A 27,595-nucleotide genomic window follows, 5' to 3' on the forward strand; every position below is an offset into this window, starting at 1 on the left:
TGAATTCTATATGAGCCGTTTATTTTGAAAGTGGCTTCAGTCGATTTTTCAAAGAAATCAAGATAACCGTTATAATAGTTATATAATATAATTCTGCATAATCATTTTATTCTTTAACATTAGGACTAGCTCAAAATGACCCATTTTGGGTCTCTTCTTTCGCAATTATGGAAAAGAAACAGACAATTCTCTGAGAAATACAAACTGGAATATAAGGAAATTGAAAGCTCAATAAATATATTTTTATAAGTTATATAAGAAAATGTAGAATAATCAATTTTACTCTCGGTAGTTCTAGTATTAATAGTTCTTTAACCCTTTGCACTCGGAAGGTTTTCACTAGAAACATTCGACACTTTCCGATGAAACATAGACGACATTATTTGAAACGAACTAATGAGAAAACGTACGTAAATTAAGAAACAAAGCTACTTTATATAAATATTTTACGTATTGATGCATTATAGAAAACTTAATATTATATATAACACTTTGTAATTTGTCAACAAATCAAATGGTGACTGAGAGTCACCTCTCGAGTGCAAAGGGTTAATCTTTTTTCAGTGGACTTAAGTCACGTTTGAAATAAACAGTTCGTACGGTTGCCTTCAGAACGGAAGTGGAACGGTGAAATGAACGAACGCCAGTTAAACTGTCTTATAGGTGTTCTTTATTCTTTGTAAAATCATACAGCAAAAGCGACCGGAGTCTACACAGTGTAGTCAAGCGAGATACAAGTGACATGATGGTTCAACGGGCGAACGACGGTCAGGGACACCGTACTTATTTGCACGACGTTTAAAAGCTTCCCTCTTCTTTTTCCGTTTTTCTCGTCAACACGGCACCACTGACGCGTCGTTCGCGCCATGAACACACAGACACGCACACGCACGGACACACACACGCACGCACGCACGCACGCACGCACGCACGCACGCACGCACGCACGTACGCACGCACGCACGCCCTTTTGTAAATTCAGATAGCTCGAAACACGCAAAATCTCTCATAAAAATCTTACACAAAAAGTCTCCCGCCGTCCCCCGCGATGAGCGCGCGATACCGGAAACTTAACGTCGAAAATACAGACGAGTGTAGTACATGTATACCCTAAGCCCTAAGAAGAAACCTGGAATTTTCTGCTGGATTAAATCGTCTATTTTATGTACAGGGTCCCTCAAAACACACGCAAATTCAATGGCGGGCAAACGTTAGAGACCGCAAACGAATCCGTCGATGACTGACAACAATTCCCTTGGCTTCCTCTCTTATCAGTGATCGCCTTTCGAGCCGCTTTGCGTTGAAGGTATTCTGAGACAGCCTGTATGATTCACCTAAAAAACTATGACCGCCTACACCGCTGGCAATAAAATGTCGAGCGACGTCGATTCACGTATCGTTAATGGAAATAAAATGACTTTTTATACAAATAGCTCTGTGGTACGTAAAATTTGATTTCCCTACTACAATATAGGTATATAATATACATATATATATATATTATATATAATATATATAATATAATAGCTAATAAATAATTCTTAATAATTTATTAGTTAAATCTCATTTATTTGACGGTGCCTATTCAACGCTTAAAATTATTAAATCCCTTACACGTTAAGTTTCTCTCGTCCCGTTCGTAGCTTCTTTTTTCCTTTTTCGTTCTTCGCTTTTTTTTAAAAATTCTCATCTGTATTATTTTATTACCTATTATACAGGGTGTCTCGTTTAATAATGAGCATGTAAATCATAGTCGACGGTAATGAAAGTAGGAATAAATTACGAGGTTAAGATACCTAAACGCGTACCTCGTTACAAAGTACCTGCGAAACCTGTCGTTTTCAAAACGAAACTCGTATGACGTTGAGTGATACGGAGCAACACGTGCGTCTTGAAATCACGGTACCGTATTCGTTTCTCTTACCCTCATATCGGCGAGTACCATTTATTTGCTCACTAAAACTCGACACCCTATGTACCCTTAATAAGAATTTATTATTTTATGTAACGGCGTCTTCTACATTACCGTCCAAAAGTTCGATCACTTTTGCCTTTGGTTCCAAAGTAGATGGAGTATTCTTCAAGTAAACAAACGGTCGAACGGCAGAAAGTCCATACCGTTCATAATACAGTTAATAAACGAAACTGCACTTAATTGCAGTAAGAAGCGAATGTATTACAGTCGTGAAGTATTTATTTCCTGGAAATCAAAAGTATCTAATGCAATAGCAACGATTGATCTATATAATAGATAAGGGTTCGCTAAACTTTTGGCCGGCAATGCGCACTATTCGTTATCAGTATTCCGAAGATCGCGAGCGCGAACGTCGAGCCAATGATGGAGGACAGTATCGTCGGCCGACGTTGTCCGCGGCGATAAATGCAAACGACGACGCGTGGCTCATGAAAACGCTTCGTTCGAAAGGATTTACGACTGCGGGGTAGAGGAGACGCGACCGAAAGTTTTCTCACCGCGAGATACGCTCGAATGTCTACGCAAACTGCCTCGGCAACAGGTGGTCAAATCTTGTCGTAGCGTTTCGAGCGTCCGAATGATGGAAGAAAGTTCCATTAGCACTCCGCGTTTTCAGCTTTTCACCACTGAATTTCGCGACACTTCAATTTGTTCAGGCATAAAAATGACACTATGCAGTTACAGACATTGTAGGTCTTTATAACCGAATTCTCATGCATTCAGTGCAATTCTTAAAGGTTTTCACCAAAAAATTGATTCTGTGGGTATTATATTTGCGAGTGTCATCTTGTCGTAATTATACATTAAAATATAAGCAACTTAAGCGTTACTTTCGTACTGCATAGGGTAGAAGTTTCTCAATGTTTAGATACGTATAAAATAAGAATACATTGAACAAAAGTTACGTTTCAAGAATATTCGAATCGAAAGATACCGATTTATGCGCCGGTGTCGTAGAAATTCAGATCGTTGGAACTTTCTCTCCCATTTCGGGCTAGAAGCGTTTATCGTCAAGCTTCAGCGATCTATTCTACGCGTATCCCCTAAATACGCGCGATGCACGGTTTGATCTGTAGGTACCTAAGTACGTAGGAAACATGTATGCAGAGTGAGGATTCGCAAATTGCATTTCACCAGAGTGTTCCTTTCAGTAATGGCTGATCTTTCAAACGACGAAACCATAAAACGGGATAATAGCGACCGAAATGTATAAAACGGTAAATCAATGCACAACGTTTACCTCGAGGTGAACGATCGGTAAGAAGTCTCTGGTACGCGTTCGTTCAGAATGAAAACGATAACAATTGGGATCGCAATTGAATTTCATCGTGCCAATTCGATATTCCTTTACGATATTTCTTCTTCTCTGTTGTGCTCAGTGCAATAAGGAATTAGAAAGTAAACGACATTACAAAGCGTCTCAGCCGCTTGATTTCTCTTCACCGATCCCTGCAAATCGTGGCTTGCGAATCGCTCGTAAACGGAACGCACGCGTGCACAGAACGCGAAGTCGTCTTTTATAATTGAATGACGCTTAAATTACGAGAATGGAAAAGCTACGCGACCATCGCCTATCGACATTAAAAACATATTCTCGATCGGCAACGAATAAAGATATTAATTATTAAAATAAATTAGCCTGATGATAGAGCGATGGGGGAACTACAAGGAAAACGCGCGACGCGTTCGCGAGTATTTTCTGTTTTCAACTCTCTCCGTTGCGAACGCAGAGAATTGACCTAGAATAGACGCTGATTTCATGAAACAAACCAGCCTCGCGAACGAATCTGACGCAAACGAGGGAAAAAGAAAGGAAATCGAGCGAGGAAAGAACAATCAGAGATGCGCCCTCCTCGAAAATCGATGATTGCGATTGGACCATTGATCACGCGCGGTAGGTGTTCTACCTATCGTGCGTGTCCACGTGTATTATGTACAAAATGTACAAATAATCGCGCGCGAATGCGTTTAGCGTTTCAGAGACAAAAAGAGAGAGAGAGAGAGAGAGAGAGACAAAAAGAGAGAGAGAGAGAGAGAGAGAGAGAGAGAGAGAGAGAGAGAGACAAAAAGAGAGAGAGAGAGAGAGAGAGAGAGAGACAAAAAGAGAGAGAGAGAGAGAGAGAGAGAGAGACAAAAAGAGAGAGAGAGAGAGAGAGAGAGAGAGAGAGAGAGAGAGAGAGAGAGAGAGAGAGAGAGAGAGAGAGAGAGAGAGAGAGAGAGAGAGAGAGAGAGAGAGAGAGAGAGAGATCAATCGAACAGATCGTTTCGTAACGCTGACGATTGACTATCATTTAGCGAGGGAACGCGAGATCGGCAACACGTTTCCGGTTTCTTTGGCGAAGGTACTGAAGCATAGGACTGCTTGTGTGATACATGTTTACAAACTATTCGATCCTTTGAAATAGAACGTCAGCGCATACGAAATGTCGGCTTTCGAACGTGTTGGTTTCATAATGGTTTATTTGATTTATTTCGACGAGTAGAAACCCATTGCAGTGCGGGGAAACAGAAGTTACGGTACAGTTGAACGAGAACGGAACGGTTCACGCAGGACGTGGGTGCTTAAAGTTACAAAATTTCTTTCCGGCCATTCTAATCATCGGCGGCAACGCTGCGTACGTGGTTTTTTATAGAAACGAGAATGAAATTCGTGCGTCGTTCCGATCGAATTATCATCACGCCAGCCACTGCAGGAGACGTGTCATTTCGAATGCACTGACCTAATATTTACAATGAACTGCGTTTATCGATTGATCCTTTCGCACGACGGAACGACAAACGATGCCAAAGGTGTCAAATTAGAGAAACGTTGCTTTTTTTCCCTTTTTTTTTGTTTCTTTTCGGCGAACTTAGTTCGAAATCGAGAGCGGAACAATCGAAGCTGATTCGTTTCTCGAAATCCTGACCTACGATTCAGTGATGAGTATTATTCTTCTTTTGATCATGTACGGATTCTCCTATCAACACGAGAAATTTCGGGCGGTTTTGTGATAAGAAAATGGCACTTCCTTGAACACGCAACGGATCAAATTAAACTCGATGATGGTTCACTGTTCTTTCCTTTTCTTTTCGTTCAAGTTCATCGCTGTTGCATTCTCTCTTGTTCGATCCAGCCTCGTTGCCGTAATTACTCGGGATTGTGTCGTTAAAGGGGAAACTGTCTGCGAAGGAACACAAGGGGACCGGGTCTGGTGTCTTTCCTTTTCTTTTTTTCCCTTTCCTTTTCGAACAATCGTTACTTTCGTGGAGTTTTCTCGGGAGAGCACTTCCATCGTAATCCCGTCCGAAATTCTCCATTCGCTTCCATTCACACCTCTCACGGACAGCCACACACACAGCTGTGAATATTTTGCGGTTTCGTTTTCATTTCGGCGTAATGCTTGAACAAGCTGAACATTAAGACGCGTCTACACGAAGAAATAGAGTCTCGCTATTTTTTACTTTTTTTCGACGTTTTATCATTTTTAAGTCAATCCTTATCTAACGAACAAACAGTGTTTAGTTAGAGTTTATGTATATTTATATATGTAATCATTATAATAATTATAATAATAATAATCCGTAATATCAATTCATCCCAACAACAAGTTTCTCCACTTTTTTTTTCTCTTATTCTCATTAAAGGTTTCCTCTATTTAGTATCCTCTGTTTCATTTCTCTCTTCTTTTTCTTCTTTTTTTTGCCGTTTCTTTTTTCTTTTAAACCAGTCCCATCTTCGTCCCACGTATCAATCGTACTTTCTTCCCTCGACAATAAATCTCTTTTTCTTTTCATCTTTCATTAATTATATATCCATTTTATATACTTTATTTACTTCTTTTATAATATATGTATAGACTGATATCAACACGTATAACATCGAATTCCCTATTAATCCTTTAGTTTGCTTTTTTTTCTATTTCACTTGTCTCGCGGAGGAAATTGCGGTAGCTGTATGCGTTCTTAAAACTGTTAACGTCTCGGCTCGCTAATGGACGCGCGAAGCGCGACCGGAAGCGCGATCTAACCCAGCCAGCAATCCGATGGTACGTCATGTTTTCATCATAAAGTTCGGCGTATTCGGTTATCTAAAACACGATCGATCATCCCGATCAACTTTCTTTTCCTTTTTTTTTTCTTTTTACTCCAGAGGAAACGAAATTCCGAGGCGTCATCATTCCTCGCGTTTTTCTCTGTTCCCATTTTTCAACGGCCCGACCTCCTGCGTCTCATTGCGTTTGATTCTCATTGCTTGGCTTATCTTATCTGCTCTGACGGACTCTTTCGCTAACGCTCGTTTTAATTCGTTACTCGCTTGTACAGACACAGCTAAAAGCTCTGACTAACCTCGTCGGGAATGAAACGTTGTTGCTTGCACTGTATCGTTCGCTTGAAAATCGTCAGTTGTCAACCCTTTGCCTGTCTCAGCGAAATTTCATACTTCGAACGAAATGAAATTGTACTGGGATTAACACGTTCACTGTCCAGACACCTAGGCTTCGAAGGAAATGACATTTTTCTCGGAGCATTGGTGAATGCCCTCTCAAGAACGTCCCAATGCCATTCCCCTGGATTCTATATGATTTTTTAGTTGTCATTTTCAACCGTGTGAGTATTGAATTGTTCATTTAAAAACATTCGTGTGTGGGTTGTTATTAAAATCGAACCAATCCGATAAAGTCTAATCGAAAAATTACTTTTGTTCGACTTCCGTCGTTGTAAATCAGTTTCTATAAATGCATAAACGTGCGCAGTCTATTTAGAAAACTGTGAAGGTGTTAATGCATCGATCCTGCGATAATTCAGCTTGTACGTCGTTTAACGTCAAATCACGAAGGGTTGAACTGAACGGCGTCGGAACAACAGAACTCGAACCCGGCAGTAATCTCGATAGCGACTCAATTATGACGCGGTGCATTGGCGTTGATGACCATATATATATGGTACTATACAGTCAATGAGATAAAAGAAATTTTTCAAAGAGTATTCAATGGCGTTACGTGTAGATTGTGCTCGAGCGAATCGTGTCCTTAAAAGAGAGACTATCGTGTTTCAATTCCCGTGCCTCGTGCTCCTTGAGCAACACTCTTCAATGGCGCATTCATATCTGTATATTATTCTCGATAAAAATACTCAATAAACTTTGAATTTCAGCAATAATTATACACAACGATATGTTAGCGACCGTAATAATGTCGTACGAAGTGACACTGTATAAGTACCTCGTAACACATAAATATATAGAATTCTGTTCAATAACTTCAGTTAAATCGCATTAAGTCAAGCGTTTATACAGATCAAGCATATGTCACCGATTGACGCTTCCGCCGCTGCTACAATTCCATTCTCTCTGTTCCGCAGCAGAATACTTGATCGCCTCGCCATTTAAAAACGACAGTTTCGCCGTTGATCATTAATTCGGTGAATCGTTAAAAATGAATGACGAAGAACAATATTTAGTAAGAAGGCAAAATGCAACAGTTGCATCAGCAGTACATCGACACTAGGACTGGCAGTCAAACTGATTATTTCGCATTTCCTTATACACACAAATTTGATCAATTATACGAACTCTAAGATCGCATTTCTTCATATTCAAGTTCACTTTTGTTTCAATTCGCGTGTTATTAGATCGATTGACCTAATCATTTCGAAGAGACGTATCTGTATCTTTTCGAGGAATCACAAAGAAAGAAATTCAAAGAGCATCACTCTCTGTTTCATCAGATAGGTTCAGTGTCAATGTACATTCTAGTGACAGAGTAATTATGATAATAACCGACGCAGCAGCGAAAGCGTCGAGAAGAAGCACAGAGCACCGCGCTTCCGGCCGTCGCTCTCTCGGAAACGATTCTCCCGAGCGAAACGTCGGAATGTGATCAAGTCGCTACTGGATAAAGCTTCCGCTTCCTCTAATTGTACAAAAAACTCGTTCACAAGCTCGTTCGGCCTGCAATGCGACGCGACGTGGCAGTATTATTAGTAAGTAAGATAGTGTAGTACGATATGATACAGAAGAGCAAGTGTAACCGGAAGTCACCTCTGTACTCGCGAATCGTGCGTCGAGGGGTTGTGGGGTTGGGTGTGGGCCCTTGAATCGAACGCGAACGTGCGGCTGAATCGTTCGCAGCGTGACGGGATAAAGAAAACAGCTCGCCGTTCCCGGATCGAAATGCGCGTCGCAAAACGATTCAACGAGTCGATCGGTCGGCCCGGTCTCGATCTTTGCCGTGACCTCGGCGATGCGATTACTCGCTCGGACAGAATAAAACGACACGCTCGCACGCATCATTCACTCGCTCGACACGCATTCACACATACAGAACCGTAGCGCATCCATTGTTAATGAAATCGAAGTACCATAATTAGGCGAGACGCGTTTCCTTTGTTAACGGCGAATTTACGGCCTGAACATCGACGGCACGTTTCAACTAAACGCGGGACACTCGCCTGTCTTTCAAGCAGAACCATCGGCATTCGAATGATAATATCCATGTCCAACAAAACGTGGTCTTTATCTAATTCCGTCGAGCAGAATACCACTATCAATCGGTAAAATTAATGACGGTAATCTTCGTTCTTTTTTCTTTCTGAAACGGAATTCACGATCGCGCGAAAAACAAGAAATCAGAAAAAGAAACGCCATATCCCTCTCGTCATCGCCCTTGTACTCGAAGAAGCCTCCCCGAAATCTCTGTCTTCGCGTTCGTCCCTCGCTTAAGTTTCTACTAAATTACTTGGTACGGTTGATTCAAATTCATTTTTGGTACGATCGACGGCGTCCCGTGGGAACACCCGCGAGACGAGTCCACGCCATGCGCGCGGTCCGCGCTTCAATAATGTCTTTTCCCTTTGCTTCGTCTTTCAACGGACTCACGCGGACGTTCACCAGACAAGAGACAACCTACACGCGTCGACGCGACGAACAAGGGAGTACAATGTCTCCGATCGCGACAGCGACGCTGCGTCGATTGTGTTAATTCGTCACTCTGAGAGCCGCTCGATCGTGCGACTCGCTGCGCCTAGACCGTTCAAAACGTCGGCCGCGTTGACTCTTTGTCCGATCAAGGCAGCCGTTTCGGAGATCTCTGCCCAAGAGCCCTCGACCCGTCTGTCTGTCGCAATCGTTCAGGATCGTCCCCGACCGATGTGACTCGATTTTCTTTCTTTTTCTTTTTCTTCTTCTTTTTTTCGTTATTTTGCATTTTATATTTGAAAGGGAAGGAGGTCGTGGGGTTCGAAACCCTCTCGAACACAGTTTCGCGGTGCTTCGGGACTAGTCGGAGTCACTCGTGGCCGACCCTGAAGAGCCGACCCCGGGTCGAGAGCTTGAATTCGATTCCCCATTCGCGCCCGCGGTCCCCCCAATGGACGAGCACGATCGGAGACGGTCCCGAAATAAATTCCTAGGTGCACCTATGACAGACTCGCGCGGCGATGCGCCCTTAAAGCAGCCACTTGGCCACCAGGACCATGATCAGGTGCGGCGCCAGGCTGATCACAGACGCGTCAGACCCCTTCACTCTCACGTCGCTGTCCTTCAGGAACACCTTGTCGATCACGTGGATGATTCCGTTGGTGCACTCCACGTCCGGGCGGAACACTCGGATCCACTCGCCGTCCCACTCGATCTGGTAATCTGGAAAGAGATACGTGCGCGATTTAGCGGGCTCCATTGGGATTCAAGTGAAATACGATCCTTTCGGCGACCGATGAATGAGAGGGATGCGAGCCGTGTATTTGCCAGCACCGGACCGTTGGTAATGGGGAACAAGAGTATTCGCACGATGGAGAATGTGGAAATTAAATAACAATGTTGCGACTGATGAAATGAAAAGCTAGCTTCCCCTGTCGGTTCCCTCCCGTTTTATAATCGTTCGCGTTGTACGAATGCTTTTGTCCCTGTACAGCTTTCTTTTAGAGAATTGTAAATAGAATGTGATTGGTGTAACGAGAGACTACGTATGTTCGTCTCTTTTAATTGAACGTGAGATACGACAAAGCGCAAGAGAAAGAAGACACGCGTGTGAAATTAATAGATCAACGTGCGAATAAGATTGCCCTAATAAACTTTCTTCACTGCGGTTTCATTCATTTTCGAATGAACTGTCCCGAATGTTCTCGTTATTATTTTCGTTTCAAGTGTGATATTATTTTAATAAAGATTGCCGGCCGAAATTGACGCGAGAAATCTCGTGAGCGGTGTTTTAAGCGTTAACTCGTTTCAGCTCCTGATACCTCGTTTTAATGGCTTAATTACCGGATCTCGGTCTTCCGTCCACCCTTTTGTCACGCCGCGAAACATCTGTTATCATCGTTTCCGCTACGCGCAATTGTTCCAATTTCGTTAGCGCTTCCCGTCGAGTTTTCCCGGTACGGACACCGGTCCGCGCTTCCAGTCCCGGGGTTTCTTTGCTGCTCGTGTTTCCGTAAGATCGAGGCGCGGCGTTTGTAAACGGAAAACGCTTTGGCGATTCGCAATTTGCGGCGGAGCGAATGACTGCATGAGCACGTAGCAATTACCAGGCGAGGGGTAATCAACGAATTTGCATTTAAATGGTGGCCGAAAGGCGCATAATAAATTGTCTTGCGGCACCGACCCATAATTGTGCGCGTTCTTCGCTTGGTCCACTTTGCTAGACCCGGATGCCCGCGAAATTACTTCACGCCAAAGCCTCGCGGCGTTCTGACGAAATTTCTTTCGAAATAATTCGAATATTTAACTTGATAAATATCAAACCGATGTTATTTGATTTCTTCATGCTGAGACAAAAATGTGTGCGTCATTCGTTTAAGCTTGGAATTCTAATTCGGAGGGCAATGCTTTGAACTATTTATGTCGCGGTGATTAGAGTAAGATTTCCCGCGTGGACAGTGTAGAAAGCTTCGTTATGGAGGAACACTCCGTTCGAGTAGTGCGATCAAAGAATTTTTCATCGACAAGCTGAAAGAAAGATTCGACTTCCGTGAACTCAGGCCTTAATTCTATGAAGTTCGAAGAAAAAAAGTGACGATGTTATTGTGCAGTTACGTCTGTAATGAACAGCGTAAAGTTACGGATTATTTACAAATTATACAGCAAGACAATTATTGTAGCACATACACTCAAAAATTTGTATTTACAACTTAAAGGTGTAGACATATGTAGGTACGCACACGGAATACTTTTGTTTACCATGGAATGATGATTTCGAAAAAATCAACGAGACGGCGACGATGAGCACGACTACGCGTTATAGTTGTTTCTCGCTTTTGCAAAAAAAAAGAAACAGCTAATCTTGCGCTCGTTCTATGTATCAAGCGGAATTGATTTCTTTTTTTTTTAAAGCAGCATCAAGCGTTATGAACAGAAAAAAAGTATGTATCGTTCTTTCTTTTACAAAATCGTAAAGATACTCACCGTTTAAAGTATTCAATTATTAAATCTATGATACACGTTGAAATCTGCAAAACTCAGTACGTTCGTTGCCGCTAGTAATCTGGACGTGACAAGTCTGCTCGATTTTTATAGAACATCGTAAGGAGGGTACGCCACGACGAAAAATTGAAACAATCGAGTTACTCGGTGTATTACGAATTATTCGACACATTATACATTAAATTGAATATCAAATCGTCTAGAATACATATGCCATTTGTATCAATAAGAGAAGATACGTCAGACGAAGTTCCACGAAGACAATTACAAGCTTTCACATTGGATATTTATTAACGCAGGTATTTCGTATAATAAAATCAAGCAATGATAAAGTAATGAACAATATAGATTACTTGTATTATTGTATTATCGTGAAAATTTGAAACTGAATGATAAAAAGTGATTGAAATTACGTAACTTGTTTGATTCGTCCTTCTTTCGTCGCAGCGTACACGAAACTGCAATTCATGTAGAATACCTTTGGACGGAAAATCCTTAGCCTTTGCGTTCAGTACTTTAATTGTCGACTCGTCTCGCCAAGACCGATAGAGGCAAAGACGAGAAGCGATCGAGAAATCAAGACGCTAGTCGTAGCTATTTATCCCGATGAATGGTTTTGTCTCGATCGAATGCGGATCGATGGTAGAGTATTGTTGCTTACGTGCGGGCGTACGACCAACAAGCGACAACGTGAACAATCGTGAAGCGAAGCGCGATCTACACTCTCGGAGAACAGAGAGATAGATGGAGGAAAAAACAAAGATAAATAAAAGCATTATTTTCAAGCGGCGAGGCTGCATGAAACACGCGTACTTGAATCGATTTAAACGCAGCTGCAACAAGGAAACCTTCAACGACGCGAACGAGGACACGTGATCAAACGATTCTTCACACAATGGCCGAATAGCAATCGAGTATCTTTTTATCAAAAGACAATGGAATGTTTGGTGAAGTTCGCTTTCAATCATTGTCACCGTGTGCCATTAAAGAATTTGTTCTGTAATTCGACAAATTTCAATAGTTCGACGTACGTACGTCAAGTTTTTTTTTATTTTTTCTTTCATTTCGCACTATCTACCCTTAAAGTTTCGAACCTTCCCCGTTCGGTTCTGTTCAATCGTATTTCAGCGTGTTTTCCGATTGTCCGACGATTCACGCAGTCGTGTGTTATTGCGCGTTACACGGTGCGTGAGAGTGCAAGAAACGTTTCGTAAGAGATTGACATAAGGTGCGTGCTCGTACAGGTGAAAGCACGTGTCGTCGCTCATCGGCGACGTCTAAACACTGAACTCACTCACCGAAAGTTTCTGGGCGGATCGCGTTTTCATCGTGCTTGTCATCTAAATGTAACCAAATAGCACCAGGTTTGAAAATGAACAGAGAGACAGAGTGAAAGAAAGAGAGATAAAGAGACAGATACAGAGACAGTGAAACAGAAAGACAGATCGAGAGAAAGAAACATAGAAAGACAGATAGAAAGAGTGCTCGTATGGAGCTTCAAGTGACACAGTTTCGTTTCTTATACAACAACAATTACTTTCGGACAAATTACGTTCAAACTGAAAGAATTGAAACAAACGTTGAGTGTATCTGACAATATTCGGATATTTTGCAAGGGGGTGCCCTGTTGCAGACAAGTGGCTAATGTCCTACTTACTTTCGTTATTCTCCCGGACACGAAGTTTCAGGGTGTCTCTGACGGATGGGAGGATGATGGTCTCGTTGTGCTTCATCTCCTTCAACTTGGCCATGGTATACGGTTCGTTCCCTACCACGAGATGCCGTTCCAGAATTTGTTTTGTCTGAAATTCGATTTCATTTTCTATATAAGAAAGTTACAACAGACATTTGAATTTGCAGAAAAAATATAATAAAGATAGTAAAATTATTACATCTGAATTAATTATATTCTATAGTGTGACTGATAATTAAAAAATAAAACTGTTATATTTAAAATGATTCGCCAAGAAGATGCTTTCTGAATGCGAATTATGGTAAAACAGCCATCTTGAATATAAGCTAAAGTTCTGTACTGCATAGAATCTTCCAAAGATGATCGTTTGCCAATTAATTCATTGATTTAATCTAAATCCCAAACGTTTCATCAGTAAACACTTATTTTCTAAATAAGAAAGTTTGTTGTTTCACAATTTTCAGATTTCTATCTGTTCAATGAAATACACGTTTGATATCAATTTTGTAAGTAAGAACCTTGTCAATTGTTTCAAGTGAGCCAATGTTTCATTTTCATTTCGTTAATGATACTCACGTGATAACTGAATTCAGGCATAAAGAGCTTCTTCAGGGTGGAGGGGTATGTGACTTCGGCTACGTTCCAGGCATAGTCGCGTGGTGCGAAGTAAGTGAACCACTTCTTTGTTTCATTCAATTGGTTGTTGAAATCGCGTCGTTGACCCAGATAGTAAGTGGTACTGTAAACAGATCGAACAATCAGTATTTTATCAGTAATAAAATGAAATTGTTCACTTAAAACCGTTTCAAAACCATTCAGCTTCTATTTGAAACTTCTTCAATAAATTAAAAGTTTCAAACCTATTCGTGTGCGTTCTTTATACCATTATAAACTATAAATCCGTCTAATTATTATAATATCTCCATTCTAGAATTCATTTTTAATCCTTGCCGCTTTCAAGAATTAAGGTACAACCAAATCCGCATGAATTAATTGCGTAATATTCGAAAATAAGTGTGAACGCATGTTCCACCGGGCACTGAAGTCTCCAGATATTTTTCTTACCGCCGGTAACACAGTGACATATATCAGATTCGGTAAGAATCAATTGTGTTTATAAGTACTACAATCTCCTGCGAGTTGAATCGACCAAGACGGTTTCGCGTATCGTCGTCGGATGGCGTTGCTAGTCATTTTTCGAATTCTGGTGAACTCGCATTTAATCCTACATTAATAAAAAAAAAGCAATCGTTAACACTATTATACATTAAATTTGTATAAACAATTCAACCATATTATTTTTATAAATCCACATGAGATACACAATATACACGAACACACTATCTAATGAAAGAATACCGACATTTTCTGTTTCGCATGAAAAATGTGTTTCAAGCGTTGCCGCAAAGGCTACAAAAATCGGTAAGCATTATTGTGCAGCTCGATAACTAAGAGATTCAGAGCCATGCACGTACGATGACATATCCCAGTATGAAAGAGCCCCTTGTATGAAAGAAACTTCAGAGGAACGCAAGAGTTCTATTATAGGTAACGATCCACTGAAGGATCCAGCCGCTTTCTGATCGCGCATCTAAAGGGCGATTATGAAACGTGCTGTGGGGAAGCCTCGAACTCGCAGGTTCCCCTCTTGCGTCGCTATGTCTTTCATTTCTCCGCACGCACGAAGATCAGGGGATACCCTGCAAAAAGGTATCGATCGCGGAAACAAACAAATCGATGATAGCGGATCCCGGTATATTCGTAAACGCACATTGTGTAACGTATAGGCATCGGCTGTACGGCAGAGAGATAGTGCAATGGATGGGCTCTGATCCGGATGTCATGGTATGGGGTGATGGAATGCTGACATCACCATCCATCCAGTGCATCGAGTAACGATAGCTATCGTATAAAGGGGCTAATAGCATTAAAGCAGACACATAACCGTTTCCTAGCTGCTCGGTCGGTTGTTCGGTGAACACCGATCCGCGACAAGATGGCCGGTACGCCGGCCACCTCTTGTATTTTGCGACATCGCATCGTTCATGATACTGTGTAGTTCAGTAATAAATTATTCGTTTTCTCTTGCGTTGAAATGTTTCATTGGTTAATTTATAATATTGAGTTGGATTTGTAAGAAGGATTCTGCACAGATGAATGCATTTCGAGTTGAAATAGAATATTATTTTTCTAGTATGGATATTCAACTTTTAGAATAACTGAAGGTTTAGTATGAATATAGAATTCTTATTCGTTTGAAAGAATGATTAATAATAAAGTGTGAATGAAATTATATCGCAAAGAGTTAAGGTTCTTTATTGGATCGGCGAAAAAATACTTAAAATACAGAAAGAGTATGAATAATGGAAACCTGTTACGCGTCAACCATTCTGTATGTTTTTTCTGGCTGCGGAAGGGATTTTGCGCCTGCTGCGAGCTTTGTTTCAGCCCGATAATATTTCTACTGAATTTTTGATCGGACGAAAACTGTTTGGATAAGCTGAGCGCGTTAAAACAGGCATCGCATGAACGTTTAGTTACGGAAGCGTTATTTAACGGGGTTTTATCGTCGCAGAAGTTTATTTGCAGGTTATTGGGACATCGTTTAATTGGATTTTCCATTATCGATGCGCCTGTAATTGAAATAACGCGAGGGGAATTAAATCACGATAGATTCACACTGTGCGATACTCGATGCGCCGACTTCAACGTGCGTTGTTATGATTTTGCGAAAACAATCTAGCGAAACGAAAGTAATATACATAAATACATCAGGCGCGGATGATGCATGAAATCATTTACATTTTCGTATTTTCTCAATCGACCGTTATGCGTCTATAATTTAAATAAGAATGATTCAAACCAAAATAATTTAAATAATTTCTTCGCGTGATTTTTAAATTCAAATGTTGGAGCAGCCTTAATCAATTTAACTTTTAATCACTTGAAAATCTACGATAATCGAAATATTACGATAGAATTCAATATGTTTTTAAACAGGTATTATGTATACCAATTTAAATACTTTCATTGCAAAGACAGTAGGAAACATCATCGGTAAAAGGGCAAATTGTTCAAGAGAATATTTTAGTTTCGAGCCTTGTCAAAAAATACTGCTGGATTTTCTCCAATTGTTGAGCGGTCTATTTTCGTTTTGTAAGTCCCTTCAATTGCGGCTGGTTAAGTTGAATTAAAGGACAATATCAATAAGGAATCGAGGGGAATGGTATTCGGTACGAATTTAATAGATCGACGTGTAGCCCTCGGTACCGTCTAATTCACGGAGTAAGATTCCCTGTTTATAGTTCTTCCGCGGAGCGGAGCACGTTCACGGTAATTGGAATGGAGATTTGTTGCGTTATTTTAATTAAATTCGGGACGAAGAAAGGAGTTTGGCCGTGCACCCGAAACAAATTTCTTTCTCATAGAGGCACCGCAATGGACTAAACGAGACCTTAAAACAGTCAATGAATGTTAACGGCATACACGCGTACTGTTTCCTTAAAATTTAATGCTCCTGACGAAATACGGGTACACGGGAAACGCAGTTACTTAAGTACTTATGTCCTAAAGATACTTAAAACATTTTACTTGCATTTACTCTTATTACTTCGATAATTATGTTTGTAACACTGAAATACTTCGAATAAAATGACGCGTTATATATATTTCGAAGAAGAAATCAATATGAATGATTCGTTAAAAGAAATCAGATATTTTGCACAATTCTTATTCTAACAGTATACTTGTCTAGTATTAAAGTTCTTTAGAAGAAAGAATTAAATAACTAAAAGGCAAATAAAAATGATTTTCTCTGATTCTATTAATTACTTGTATGAAACGAAGAGTTCTTACTTGAGCATGGGGTCAGTCCTAAGTTTATTTAGCACGTCTGTGTAAGGAACACCGAGAACCCTGTCGATAATGTGAATGAATCCGTTAGTGGCAGCAATATTTGCGGTGACTACCGTTGCGTTGACGCCACCACCCTCGACGGTTACAGTTTGGTTGCCGCTCGGTCCCTGGACTACGTTGAAGTACAGCTTCTTCCTATCGGCTGCTGTTTGTACCTATAAGAAATCAATGGGAACCTAAAGTCAGTTCGAGAAAGGTCGCTTGACACATTTTTACAGACGTGTCACTTCTGCACACCGAAATAGCGACAGAATATATATATATATATATATATATATATATATATATATATATATATATATATATATATATATGTATACATATAGAGAGAGAGAGAGAGAGAGAGAGAGAGAGAGAGAGAAGACAAGTGATTCGGTTCTTCGAATAATTCGCCATCTAAGTGCCATCGAACTATCTCACTTGAATTCTACAAAATTTAGACGACGAACATTTGATAGAAACGAAACAGATATTCTTCCACAAGATGTTCAAACAGAAGGTAGCAATTCTACGAATGAACCTTCAGATATAAACATCTTATCCTTCGTTCCAACGAAAGCGTGCGCATATAAACATTACCTTAACCATTGAATTTATTACTTTTTCAGTTCTCGCTTTGATCGTTGCGAAAATGAATCTAGTTATAGAAAGGAAACTTACGAAACGCGCGTATCGTCCGTTGCGTTTATTGCAATGAAAATTCGCGCGCAAAGTGAAGCAATGAAAAATATTCATCGCGTATTTTTCATAGCTGGTAAAAATTTCCTAGGTATTTTGTATTCAGAGTTGATCCGCGTTAACAACCTGTCCTTACCTGTACCGATAGCGTTAACAGTTTTGTTTCCGCATCGGTCGAACGTCGATCAAAACTGTGGTTGACAGCCGAAAGGTGCATAACAGCGAAATTTTATATTTTAATTTCGTCATGGAGTATTGAAAAAAACAAGTGGAAACCGTCAGCAACCACGTTCCGTGAATAAGTGAATATTCGATCGGATCGGGAGCGAAGCGTGATTGAACCGTGAATGACCTCGCGTGGCTCAAGCCATGGTGAAAAGCACTCGAAAATTGTAAAAGCAGTAAATGTGTATCGACTATCTCAGAAACGAACAAAGGGAGAGGCGTCGAATAAAAAAGTATCCCAGCCCTTTGTAAAGAAAGAACCGTTAAAAGAAGATTATCTATTAATAACTTGTAAAAAACCGTGCAGACGGTAAGTGTAACATTAATCAAGCTAATAAACACAAGTTTCCTCGGATTTTTCAAATAATTCGCGAATGAAAAGAAGCAACTGCCAATTCCGAGCTATCGTTACATGTTTTACCGACCCGGAGTTTTATGTTAGGCAATTTTTCCATTCGCCCCCGTAAACACGAGAACAGGTAGCAATAAAAACGGATACGCCTTAAATATTTTTCGTTTATCTGTGCGCGAAGTTTCATTACAATCGGCGCGTACGAATTGAACGATGCCCCCTTATTAGCAGACAATCTCCGGTTGAAGAGATATCACTGCCGTTTTATCCTCCGCTTTCTTTTTATTCGAAGAACTGTTGAAAGTCAGCTTCGTGCAAACAAGAAACTCGTACATATCTACCTAACTGCGAAATACGACGACAGGAAGGCGAGATAGGAGAGTTAAAAGTTGTGTGCGGTCCCTGGCTCGAAAGTTTCTGGTAAAGTTGAAAGAACAGAGAGAAAGAGAGAGAGAAAGAGAGATAGAGAAGGGAACGTCGTTAAACAGTTAGCAATAAGTTCTGTTCGTTATGTGTACATCTATGCGTACTTAAGTAAGCGCAGCAAGAAAGGATGTTATAATAAATTTCAGAGGAGGTTCGCGTTTTGCTTTTCTCCCTCTCCGTGCGCCGCCGCTCGTGAATATTTTACAGGAACGAAACTTTGTTTATTAATTAAAACGCACTACGAGCAATTTGACCGAATACGAATTCTACGAATCTGGTCAATTGAAACATACTAAAGTTTTAATAGACATTTGAATTTGCAGAAAGAATATAATAAAGATAGTAACATTATTACATCTGAATTAATTATATTCTATAGTGTGACTGATAATTAAAAAATAAAACTGTTATATTTAAAATGATTTGCCAAGAAGATGCTTTCTAAATGTGAATTATGGTAAAGCCGCTATCTTGAATATAAGCTAACTTCAGTACTGCATAGAATTCAAAGATGATCGATTGCCAATTAATTCTTTGATTCAATATAAATCCCAAGAGTTTCATCTGCAAACACTATTTCCAAAGTGTTCTCCGATTCCACATAAGCTCCACGTAACCTCACTTCTTGCTTCCTAATGTATATTCTATGACCGCGGTAAAAACAAGTAGCAATCGGTAAATATCGTGAAAAGCGTTCACATGGCGATAGGAACATCTGTGGATTCCCGTTCCCTTCTCGCAAATACGGTTCGAAGTCGGAAATTTGTTTTCGCATTGTAACCGAATGCTTTTTGAATAAAGTTTAATGGGAGCGGAAGCGACAAAGAAAAAGGAGAAAAAGCGGGAAGAGAGAAAGAGAGGGAGCTTAAAGGTAGTGATTCCTTTCCGGTTGATCCCCCTCTCATGAATTTCCCGACTTGCACTCCGCACCACTTCCGGCTACTTTTCTGATCTTGAGTTGCTGCTGCATTCGCAGATAGATGCATCCTCCCCGGGACTGCCGGCTTCAAAGAGCAGATCGAATAAATTCCATGAAAATCCACGCCCCTTACAAAGAATTTTCCTATAAGCCTCTTTCTCGCGAAAATCACTACCTTTGCTTTTCATTCTGCCGAACGTCTTGCGCTTTTTGCCCTCCTCATTTTACGATTCATTGGATCTGCAGCCCCGTCGTTTTTTTTTATTCATGCATCTTTATTCGCATTACCTCCTTTTGCTTTTTATAAAGATACGTTTTTGAGCTCGACGATTGGGATCGTTACTAGGGATTAAGACGAGACCGAGGATAATGACATCAGAAAGTTTTTGTTCATCCTCTCGTTGCAGCTTCTTTTCAAGACAGATTCTCCGGCGCCGTCTTGTAAAATGGAATATTTATCCACCGTTCGAAGTTCGTTTATCGTTCGTTTCAAGCAGGTAATCATTTACCGAACATCTATTCGCAATATATTTCAATATCGGAATTATAACTATAACAATACACGAACACCGTTAATCTCTATGAAGTCAATCATTGGTAGTACTACATTAACACTAGATTTACTGACACTCACTATACAGTGTATTCTACTGTTCTTAGAAAAATTGTTATCCGTTCATTTAGATCTTAGAAACTAGAGGTTTAAGAGTAGACAATTAGCATACATATTTGCATAACTGCGTTAATAAAAATCGATACAAAGATTTACCAAACAATGCTTATAAAATTCAATATGAGTCACACTGAGTCGTTCTGTAAATCTAGTGTTAATAAAACATGATTGAAGAATTAACCGTAGGTTTACAAATACTTATTATACAGTTTATCTATCTATAAATTTTAGAATTCACAGAAATAGACAACGAGGATTTGCATCAATAAAATACAATTGCATCACTGAAAATCAAAGACCTTAATCAAAGCCCATAATATCCAACAAACATCGACTTGTTGTTCCGTAATCCCGAGTAATAAACAGAGATAATAAAGAAACAATAGAGAACTAGAATAAATGGAACTAACGCGAAACAATCGAGTGCCGTTAAATGAAATCTGGTTGGCCAAAAATCCAGTTCCAATGAACGGTATACGGAACGCGCCTACGTATTTCTTGCTGTTCGCACGGAAACAGAAACACTGAACTATTCACCGCCATTTTCACCAGGACATAATTCCTGGCGGAAACAATTGTATTCCCGTTCGGGCAGGATCAAGTGCCATTCGTCGGCGACGAATGGCGGCCGTTGCATCAGAATTGCGTTCCGGTGACGCCGAACGAATTAATTACGGCGGCCCGTCGCGTCCGTCTCGCGGCAGGAAAAAAAACACGGAGTCGCGTTATCTCGTATGAAACTGAATGCCGCGTTACGGAACTTCGGTGTTTCTCTTCCGCGGTTGTTTTATCGTCTCATTGGGGTTAGGGAAGGGAGAGCGCGGGAGTGGGCCGCGCGTCATAAAGTACGGGGACGACATAAAACATATCCCCGTGATAAATTTGCGAGAGTGCGCTGTTTAATGCAAATCGGTCGACACTTGGCATAAAAACTGCCGCGTATTTTGGCCGACAAACGAGCGCCGCCGCGCCTCGTAAGTGGAAAACGATTAAAGGGCGGCATAAAGCTGCCCCGAACATACTGTTATCGGTCCGCAGCCCTTGCGATTCGATGATGCGCCGTCCCTTGCCCGTATTTACGTGGAACGACGATGCTTTTTCGATCGGACTCGAAATCTATGAAACAGGATTTGTTATCCAGTAAACATGTTGAACGATGCAAGTTGTTTTTATTCCCGATCGCATCGGTTGTGCTTTTTCTTTATAGATAAATAAATTGTGAATTCGACGGGGATGGTTTGTATTAATCGTTTATGGGTAGCAAGTTATTGCAATGGAATGAACGATTATTAATTGAGTCGCTTAGGAAGCTCCGGTTAAGTCGATTTCTCGATGTTTCCCGATTTTTGTAAATTTAAGTGAATAATATTCTTTTTGGTCATTCGAGGATTTACACGGTTCTTTGTTTCTTCTCTAGATTAGAAAGCCATTCTGTTCATAGCTTCTGAATATGTAGTATAGTAATTTCAGAAGTCATTACATTACTGAAGGTACTAAATGGATCAAAATTACCCATTCCTGATATCTTCTTTTTGTAATTATTAAAAAGATAAAAATGTGTCCCTGAGAAATTATTAAAGAATTGTAAATCAATTAAAGTCTCAATGGACCTCTCTTGGAGTTTCTACAGAGGAATTTCGAACAGTCAATTGAGCTGCTCGGTAGTTTCAGTGTTAATTTTCTGAATTTTTGTTTTCTGCGCTGAACCGTGTTGGCTTCCGGGCGACTCAGTCGAAACTGAGAACTATGTTCAGTGTTTTATTTTCTTTAATATTTCTGACGGAACCGCGTTCCCGATTTTAACTCGAAATCTCATTTGCCGCGATTCAGTTTAGCCAAACACGCACTCCCCGGATTTTACTCGTTGAATAATCAATAGTACTCCATCGCACGAACATTTCACCGCAGCACGGTAACTGCATTACTCGTGATTAGAACAATTTGCTCATTGTTTACAGCAATTAATACACGCATCCTGGCACGGCGAACGAAGGTGTGCAAGTCAATATTGGCGCGACCGTAGCCACGGCCGTGCTGTTAATAAATATTCCGTGCGTTACCGGTCAATGTTGTTTAATAACCGGCAATTAGCGTGCTGATATTAGCGCGGCCGGTCCAGATTTTATCATAATCTGTTCGTAAATTAATTCATGCGTCTGGAGAGGCTTCCATTTCACGGAGCTCTTCTTCTTCGTTTGTTCGCCCGTTAACCGAACCTCTGACTCTAATTCCGTTGAACGCGTTAGAGCTGGGCGAAATTTAATATCACGAAATTTATGTGTGTTTCAGTTCCAACGTTTAAATACCTGGAATTTAATTGGGGAAGGAGAAATTTAATAAATGATACATCGTCGTGTATCTTAATTTAATAACTGTGCCACTAAGTGACGATGTATCTTCAGAATTCCTTACTAAACAATCGACACGCGATGATGCGATGACGATGATCATTAACATTAATTGTACCGGCACTTTTCCTATAGTAACCAGTCAAATAACTAACTACAAAATAAAAATAAACTAGTTAGATGATATATTATTTTAATGGAAACAGAAGCAAAGGGAAACTTGAGAATTAGAAAACTGATTAATTGGCAATATAGGAATTGATACAGAGTTAACTGAACGGAAGGAAACGCAGAATTTTAAATCCGGTTCTCAGTACGGTTAGTGTTAACACGTTGTCTGCCACGAGAATTTCGAGCGTTTTGTTATCAATAGTAAGATTTATTTCTTTATAATAGAGGAAAATAGTATCAAATATAATTATTAATGTTTTGGTATTACAGTATTTATATTACACTATTATCTAACTTCTCGTGTTACTAAATATTTTGATTCAATATCAATTTTCTTACTGTAATTGTTTTCAAGCAATTCGGAAGCTCCGGGTTTTCATATCGTTATAGTTTTCTACCGTGGGAAATTCTACAGAGATATAAAAATGAATCATAATGTATTTAACTATTGTATATCTATTTAAGAAAATGATGAAATATCAGTCTCGCGTGAAAATGAATTGTATCATTACCGTAACCGAAAAGAATCAAATCAATCGTGCCATTTTACATCCACATCGGTCAGTGTTCGTTAACGTTGACGGAATGATTACGATTGTTCTGGTTTCGTCAGCAACTCGGATAAATTGCGCGATATTTTGTCGAGCGTTAATCGGTTGTCCGGCGCCGATCGTACGCATAATGAGGGCGCGTGCCTTTATCAGGCGAGTTTACTATATTTTATTCGTGTTGGTAGAATGTTCATTTATTAACGGACAGGGCATAATTAAAGGCAGCGTTCCGTATCAACGTTCCCAGTGATTGAAGCGTGGCCATGGAAGTAATTAGCTATATCGGTGATTTCGTGTAATTGCATTCACAGGTCAAAATCGATAGTAGTTGGCCAAATCCGAGATACTGGTGTCTGCAGAATGCGCAACTCGTCGCATTGTAGTCACGACTATTACCATCGCAGAGCGATCCAAACACAGCGGAAACTGATAAAATTGATTTTCATGAAATATACGTGGTCAAAGAAGAAGCACAAAAATCCTTAAACAAACTATTAAATCACGTTCCCTTCGTTTCTTCTTAGATCAGAGAGTTTTTCATTTTATGCCATACAAATATGCGAAACAAAGTTACGATTCAGCGACGAGAGATTAAAAGCATCAAACACAGTCACACGCTTCCAGAAAGATTCGAATAAAAGGATTCTGGTTTCCAGAAACTTAACATACCAGAAAATGTAGTCAGTACAATCTGGAAGTTTCACGACATTTAAAATTGGCAAGCTTCCATCCGACTTCAGAAGTTCAGGACGTTAAAGCGCAACACCGTGAACCGTAGATGGAAGCGTGAACGCCGGAAACTTGATTTAACAATGTTCATTGGAAACAAAAATATTTTCCTTTACTACAGAAATCTCGTTCCGCCATAAAGAACGGAGAAAGATATTTTCCGAAAGAGCTCGTTCTTGGTTTACCGTTTCACTCTGTTTCCATTTGTTTTCCATTTCTGTGACCGCGATTAAAGAGTCGCGAGGTATTTCACGCAATGGAACAAAAGGCGGAATTACATTTCGAATTGTATTTTTCGCGGTTGTTCACCGTCGTTTATTATGACCGTGGAAAACCGCGATTTTTCACTCCGGATTTGCAAAACGCTTCTGTATCACCCTATAAATTTGTCGCGTAAACGCACGTGTAAACAAGCTTTCAAATTCCCGAACAATGCCGCGCGGGTGGGGATAAAACCCGTTTCGAAATTTATCCAAAGGACCGGCGGAATTTATAAATTTACACTGATATTATTCTTTCACGCGGCCGAACCGGGAATGGATTGCTTCAATGAAGCGATTTCCATTTCCTTTTTACCCGGCGGCGGAATGTATTTTTCGACGGCCCGCTCATAATTCAACATCGCGGAACTCCGCGAATGCGAATCAACTTATCCGAGGAAAATATTGACCTTCGAGCGAATGCTTCCGCAGTATTTCCATAAACATATAGCCCGAAACAAAAAGCGTCGAATGCATCGATCGTATCGCATCTTCCCTTATATAAGTAAAAAATTCTTAAAAATCGTATGAAAAATACATTCGGCGACGAATGAATCAACAGTAACGAAAAATAATTCAACGAGTTTTTCGATAATCTGCGAAATATTGAAGGTTGATGAATAATTAATAGTAATCGTTCGTTAGAAAGTATACAGATTGTACCTTACATATGAGAGAAATAGGTTATGTGAACGAGTCGCAAGTTCGGGAAGCGGCGTTAAATGAAAATGAAGTTCCCGGCGAAACCCGATAAGGAGAGTGGGTTCCTTAGATTAAGTGGATTGGAAGGTAAAAGTTTTCCGAAAGACGCGTAACGTCATAACAACGCCGGCTACCTCGGCTCCCCTCGAACTTTCCCGAAAGTCGAGCAGGGACGTCGGTTCGTTCGCCATTCCTGCGGAGTTCATTATCATCCAATCAGCATTACAAAATTTCTCCATGGAATAACGGAACGCCTCTTACTACCTTATTGTCATTCGCGCAACGAAAATATTGGACTTCTTTGGTGAAAAAGATCGTTAAGAAAAGAAGATATCTTTTCGCGATTTATTTGCACAATCGCGTTCGTTGTATCTTCGACGAAAGAACTTTCTCAAAGTTCGATTACGTTTCTCCAGGTTACCGTAAAAGAATCACGATACCTATGGTATTTCCACGAACAAAAAGCGAATTCAACGGTACGTCGAATGTTAGCTTAGAAAGTGCAAACGTGTGGTGTTAACAGAGAAGCAAGCATGAGAAACAAAAAGCGTATAAGAGTATTTCGCGCAGGGAAAGTTACATACACACGACTCGGCTGGCGAGTACAAGGGGAAATAAGTTTCCTTCCAGTTTTCTTGTTAACAATACACAGCTTGTTCTAACGTGTTAATGAAAACGATCAATTGAACCGACATGGACACACCGAGTCATTGGGTCAGAATCGAACATCGAGGAACAAATCAGGCAAATGCGAACAGAAAGGAAAATAAAATGCAGAGAAAAGATCACGAACAGTCCAACAGAAACACTGAAAGCTGTATAAATCTGTAATTACCCCAACGTGTGGCTTCCCGTCCAAGGATTTCTTTAAACAAGAAAACAAAACAAAGAGTCATTGGGTTAATCAACTGTGCTAAGTGCTTGGTTCTTGTTCTCGTTAGAGCGTTTCACCGCGGCTGAGCGTAAAGGAAAAGTCGGCCGCGTCGTAGTATGTATGCCTGCATTGCGGGAAACAACGGAGTCTTGGCACGGAAACAATTTCGACCGGCGACGCAAATAAGATGATGGCCTTTTCGTACTCTTTCGGGAGTAATAGAGGCTCGAATCGCTTCAAGTATTTCATTCGCAAAGAGCTCGACTAAATTTTTCCTATCTGCAAACCTGCTAAAATAGGTTTCTGAACTTTTTGATCCTTTAATGGACACGAACTCTCTCGGATATAGAAATCTGTTCCAATTTTAAAGAATACTAATTTTCAAAATGGCGGAGAAGAATTAAAAACTACATTGGTTACTGATTTTCAATATTAACCCTTTGCAGTGTATAGATTTCGCTACCGAACTATTTATAGTGTTAAATATCTTAAACGAAGTTGAAGAAACTACTCTAAGATTGTTGCGTTCGCCATATATGCAAACTTCGTTTTAAAAGGGGAAATGAGTAATTTAAGAAATCTTATAACATTTTCTAATATTTTTTCACTAGGGATATTATCAAAATAATCGTAGTTAATGGTAGACTACAAAATCGACTGCTAAGGGTTAACAATAGAAATTCTCGTCAATGTGATTTCCTAAACAAATCTCTATTCCAACACATTCGATACGAATTACGTCTCTCGTGTGAATGCATTAGGTACATCTTCACTATCTCATTCTGGCCAATATTTTCATTGTTCTTAGAATATCTTTATTCGCAACATGTGAACAAATAATTGTAGCGATTCGAGTTATTGAACGCTAGGTTTACCGGACAAATCATTTTGACCTATCTCGAACTGCTCACTTTTATCCATACATCTCATAGTTTCATTTATAAAATCATCGTGTATAATATCATTTTTGAAGTTGTTTTTTCAAGAACATGTGACATTGTTGGGTGAAATTGAGATAGGTATAAAAAAATGTCGGTAAACCTAACGTTAATTATATACACTAAACCAGTGTTTTCCAATGTCAGACCGTCGCCCCACAGGCAATTGAAATTTGAAATATCACTTCATATATTTCACAAAATAGCAAAAATATTATGATAAATATTATACAAATATTATAATATAATATTAAAAATTGTGTATATGCTACATAGGGGAGCATAAGAATTTTAGAAAGACTTAGATGGGGCACGGCACAAGAAAGATTGGGAAACACTGCATTAAACGATTCCAAGAATCTTGTAACTATGAAAACGGGCAGGTTTGAACGGAGAAATCGACTCACCTGGTTGACGCTCTTGTTCTTGATTTTGTCGAGGGGCAGGCGTTCCTTGACGTAATGGAGGTTCAAGATCTCCTTGACGCGTTCCTTGTCCTGCAGGATCTTCTGCACGCCGGGCTCCTCGAGGGCAGCGTTGCTCGGTGCGAACAGGGTGACGTTGCGCAGCTGACTTATGCTGCCCATGATTTCATCGCCGAAATCTCGGATCGTCTGGTAAAACTTGTACACCGGCCCGTCCTCCTTTTCCTGAATGTACAGAAGAGATTTCTATTTATCGTGCTCGGGGCACCGGCCGACGGATTCTACGGGGGACCGTTAACAAAGAAAATGAAAGAAAGAAATGGAAATGATCGTAGAAACGAAAG

The 27,595-nt window shown here is 40.2% G+C and overlaps 1 protein-coding gene across 3 annotated transcripts in view; it reads right to left on the bottom strand.

Annotated features, from left to right (window-relative positions):
• Positions 1 to 647: 647 nt before the first annotated feature.
• Positions 648 to 27,595, bottom strand: part of Fas1 (fasciclin 1 Fas1 domain-containing) — a 407,539-nt gene continuing 380,591 nt past the window's right edge. Inside the window, exons 8-14 of one of the 3 annotated variants that reach the window (XM_031984244.2) lie at positions 27,234 to 27,476; positions 25,850 to 25,879; positions 16,921 to 17,135; positions 13,642 to 13,804; positions 13,030 to 13,174; positions 12,671 to 12,712; positions 648 to 9,593 (exon numbers count right to left, since the gene is read on the bottom strand). In XM_031984244.2, coding sequence (XP_031840104.1) covers positions 9,400 to 9,593; positions 12,671 to 12,712; positions 13,030 to 13,174; positions 13,642 to 13,804; positions 16,921 to 17,135; positions 25,850 to 25,879; positions 27,234 to 27,476 — 1,032 coding nt within the window. In that variant the 3' untranslated portion in view covers positions 648 to 9,399. The remainder of the gene's footprint in view (positions 9,594 to 12,670; positions 12,713 to 13,029; positions 13,175 to 13,641; positions 13,805 to 16,920; positions 17,136 to 25,849; positions 25,880 to 27,233; positions 27,477 to 27,595) is intronic. The other 2 variants (XM_076366367.1, XM_076366368.1) reach the window with 2 other exon arrangements.

Source organism: Nomia melanderi, chromosome 3, assembly GCF_051020985.1.
Source record: "Nomia melanderi isolate GNS246 chromosome 3, iyNomMela1, whole genome shotgun sequence".
NCBI classification, from domain to species: domain Eukaryota; kingdom Metazoa; phylum Arthropoda; class Insecta; order Hymenoptera; family Halictidae; genus Nomia; species Nomia melanderi.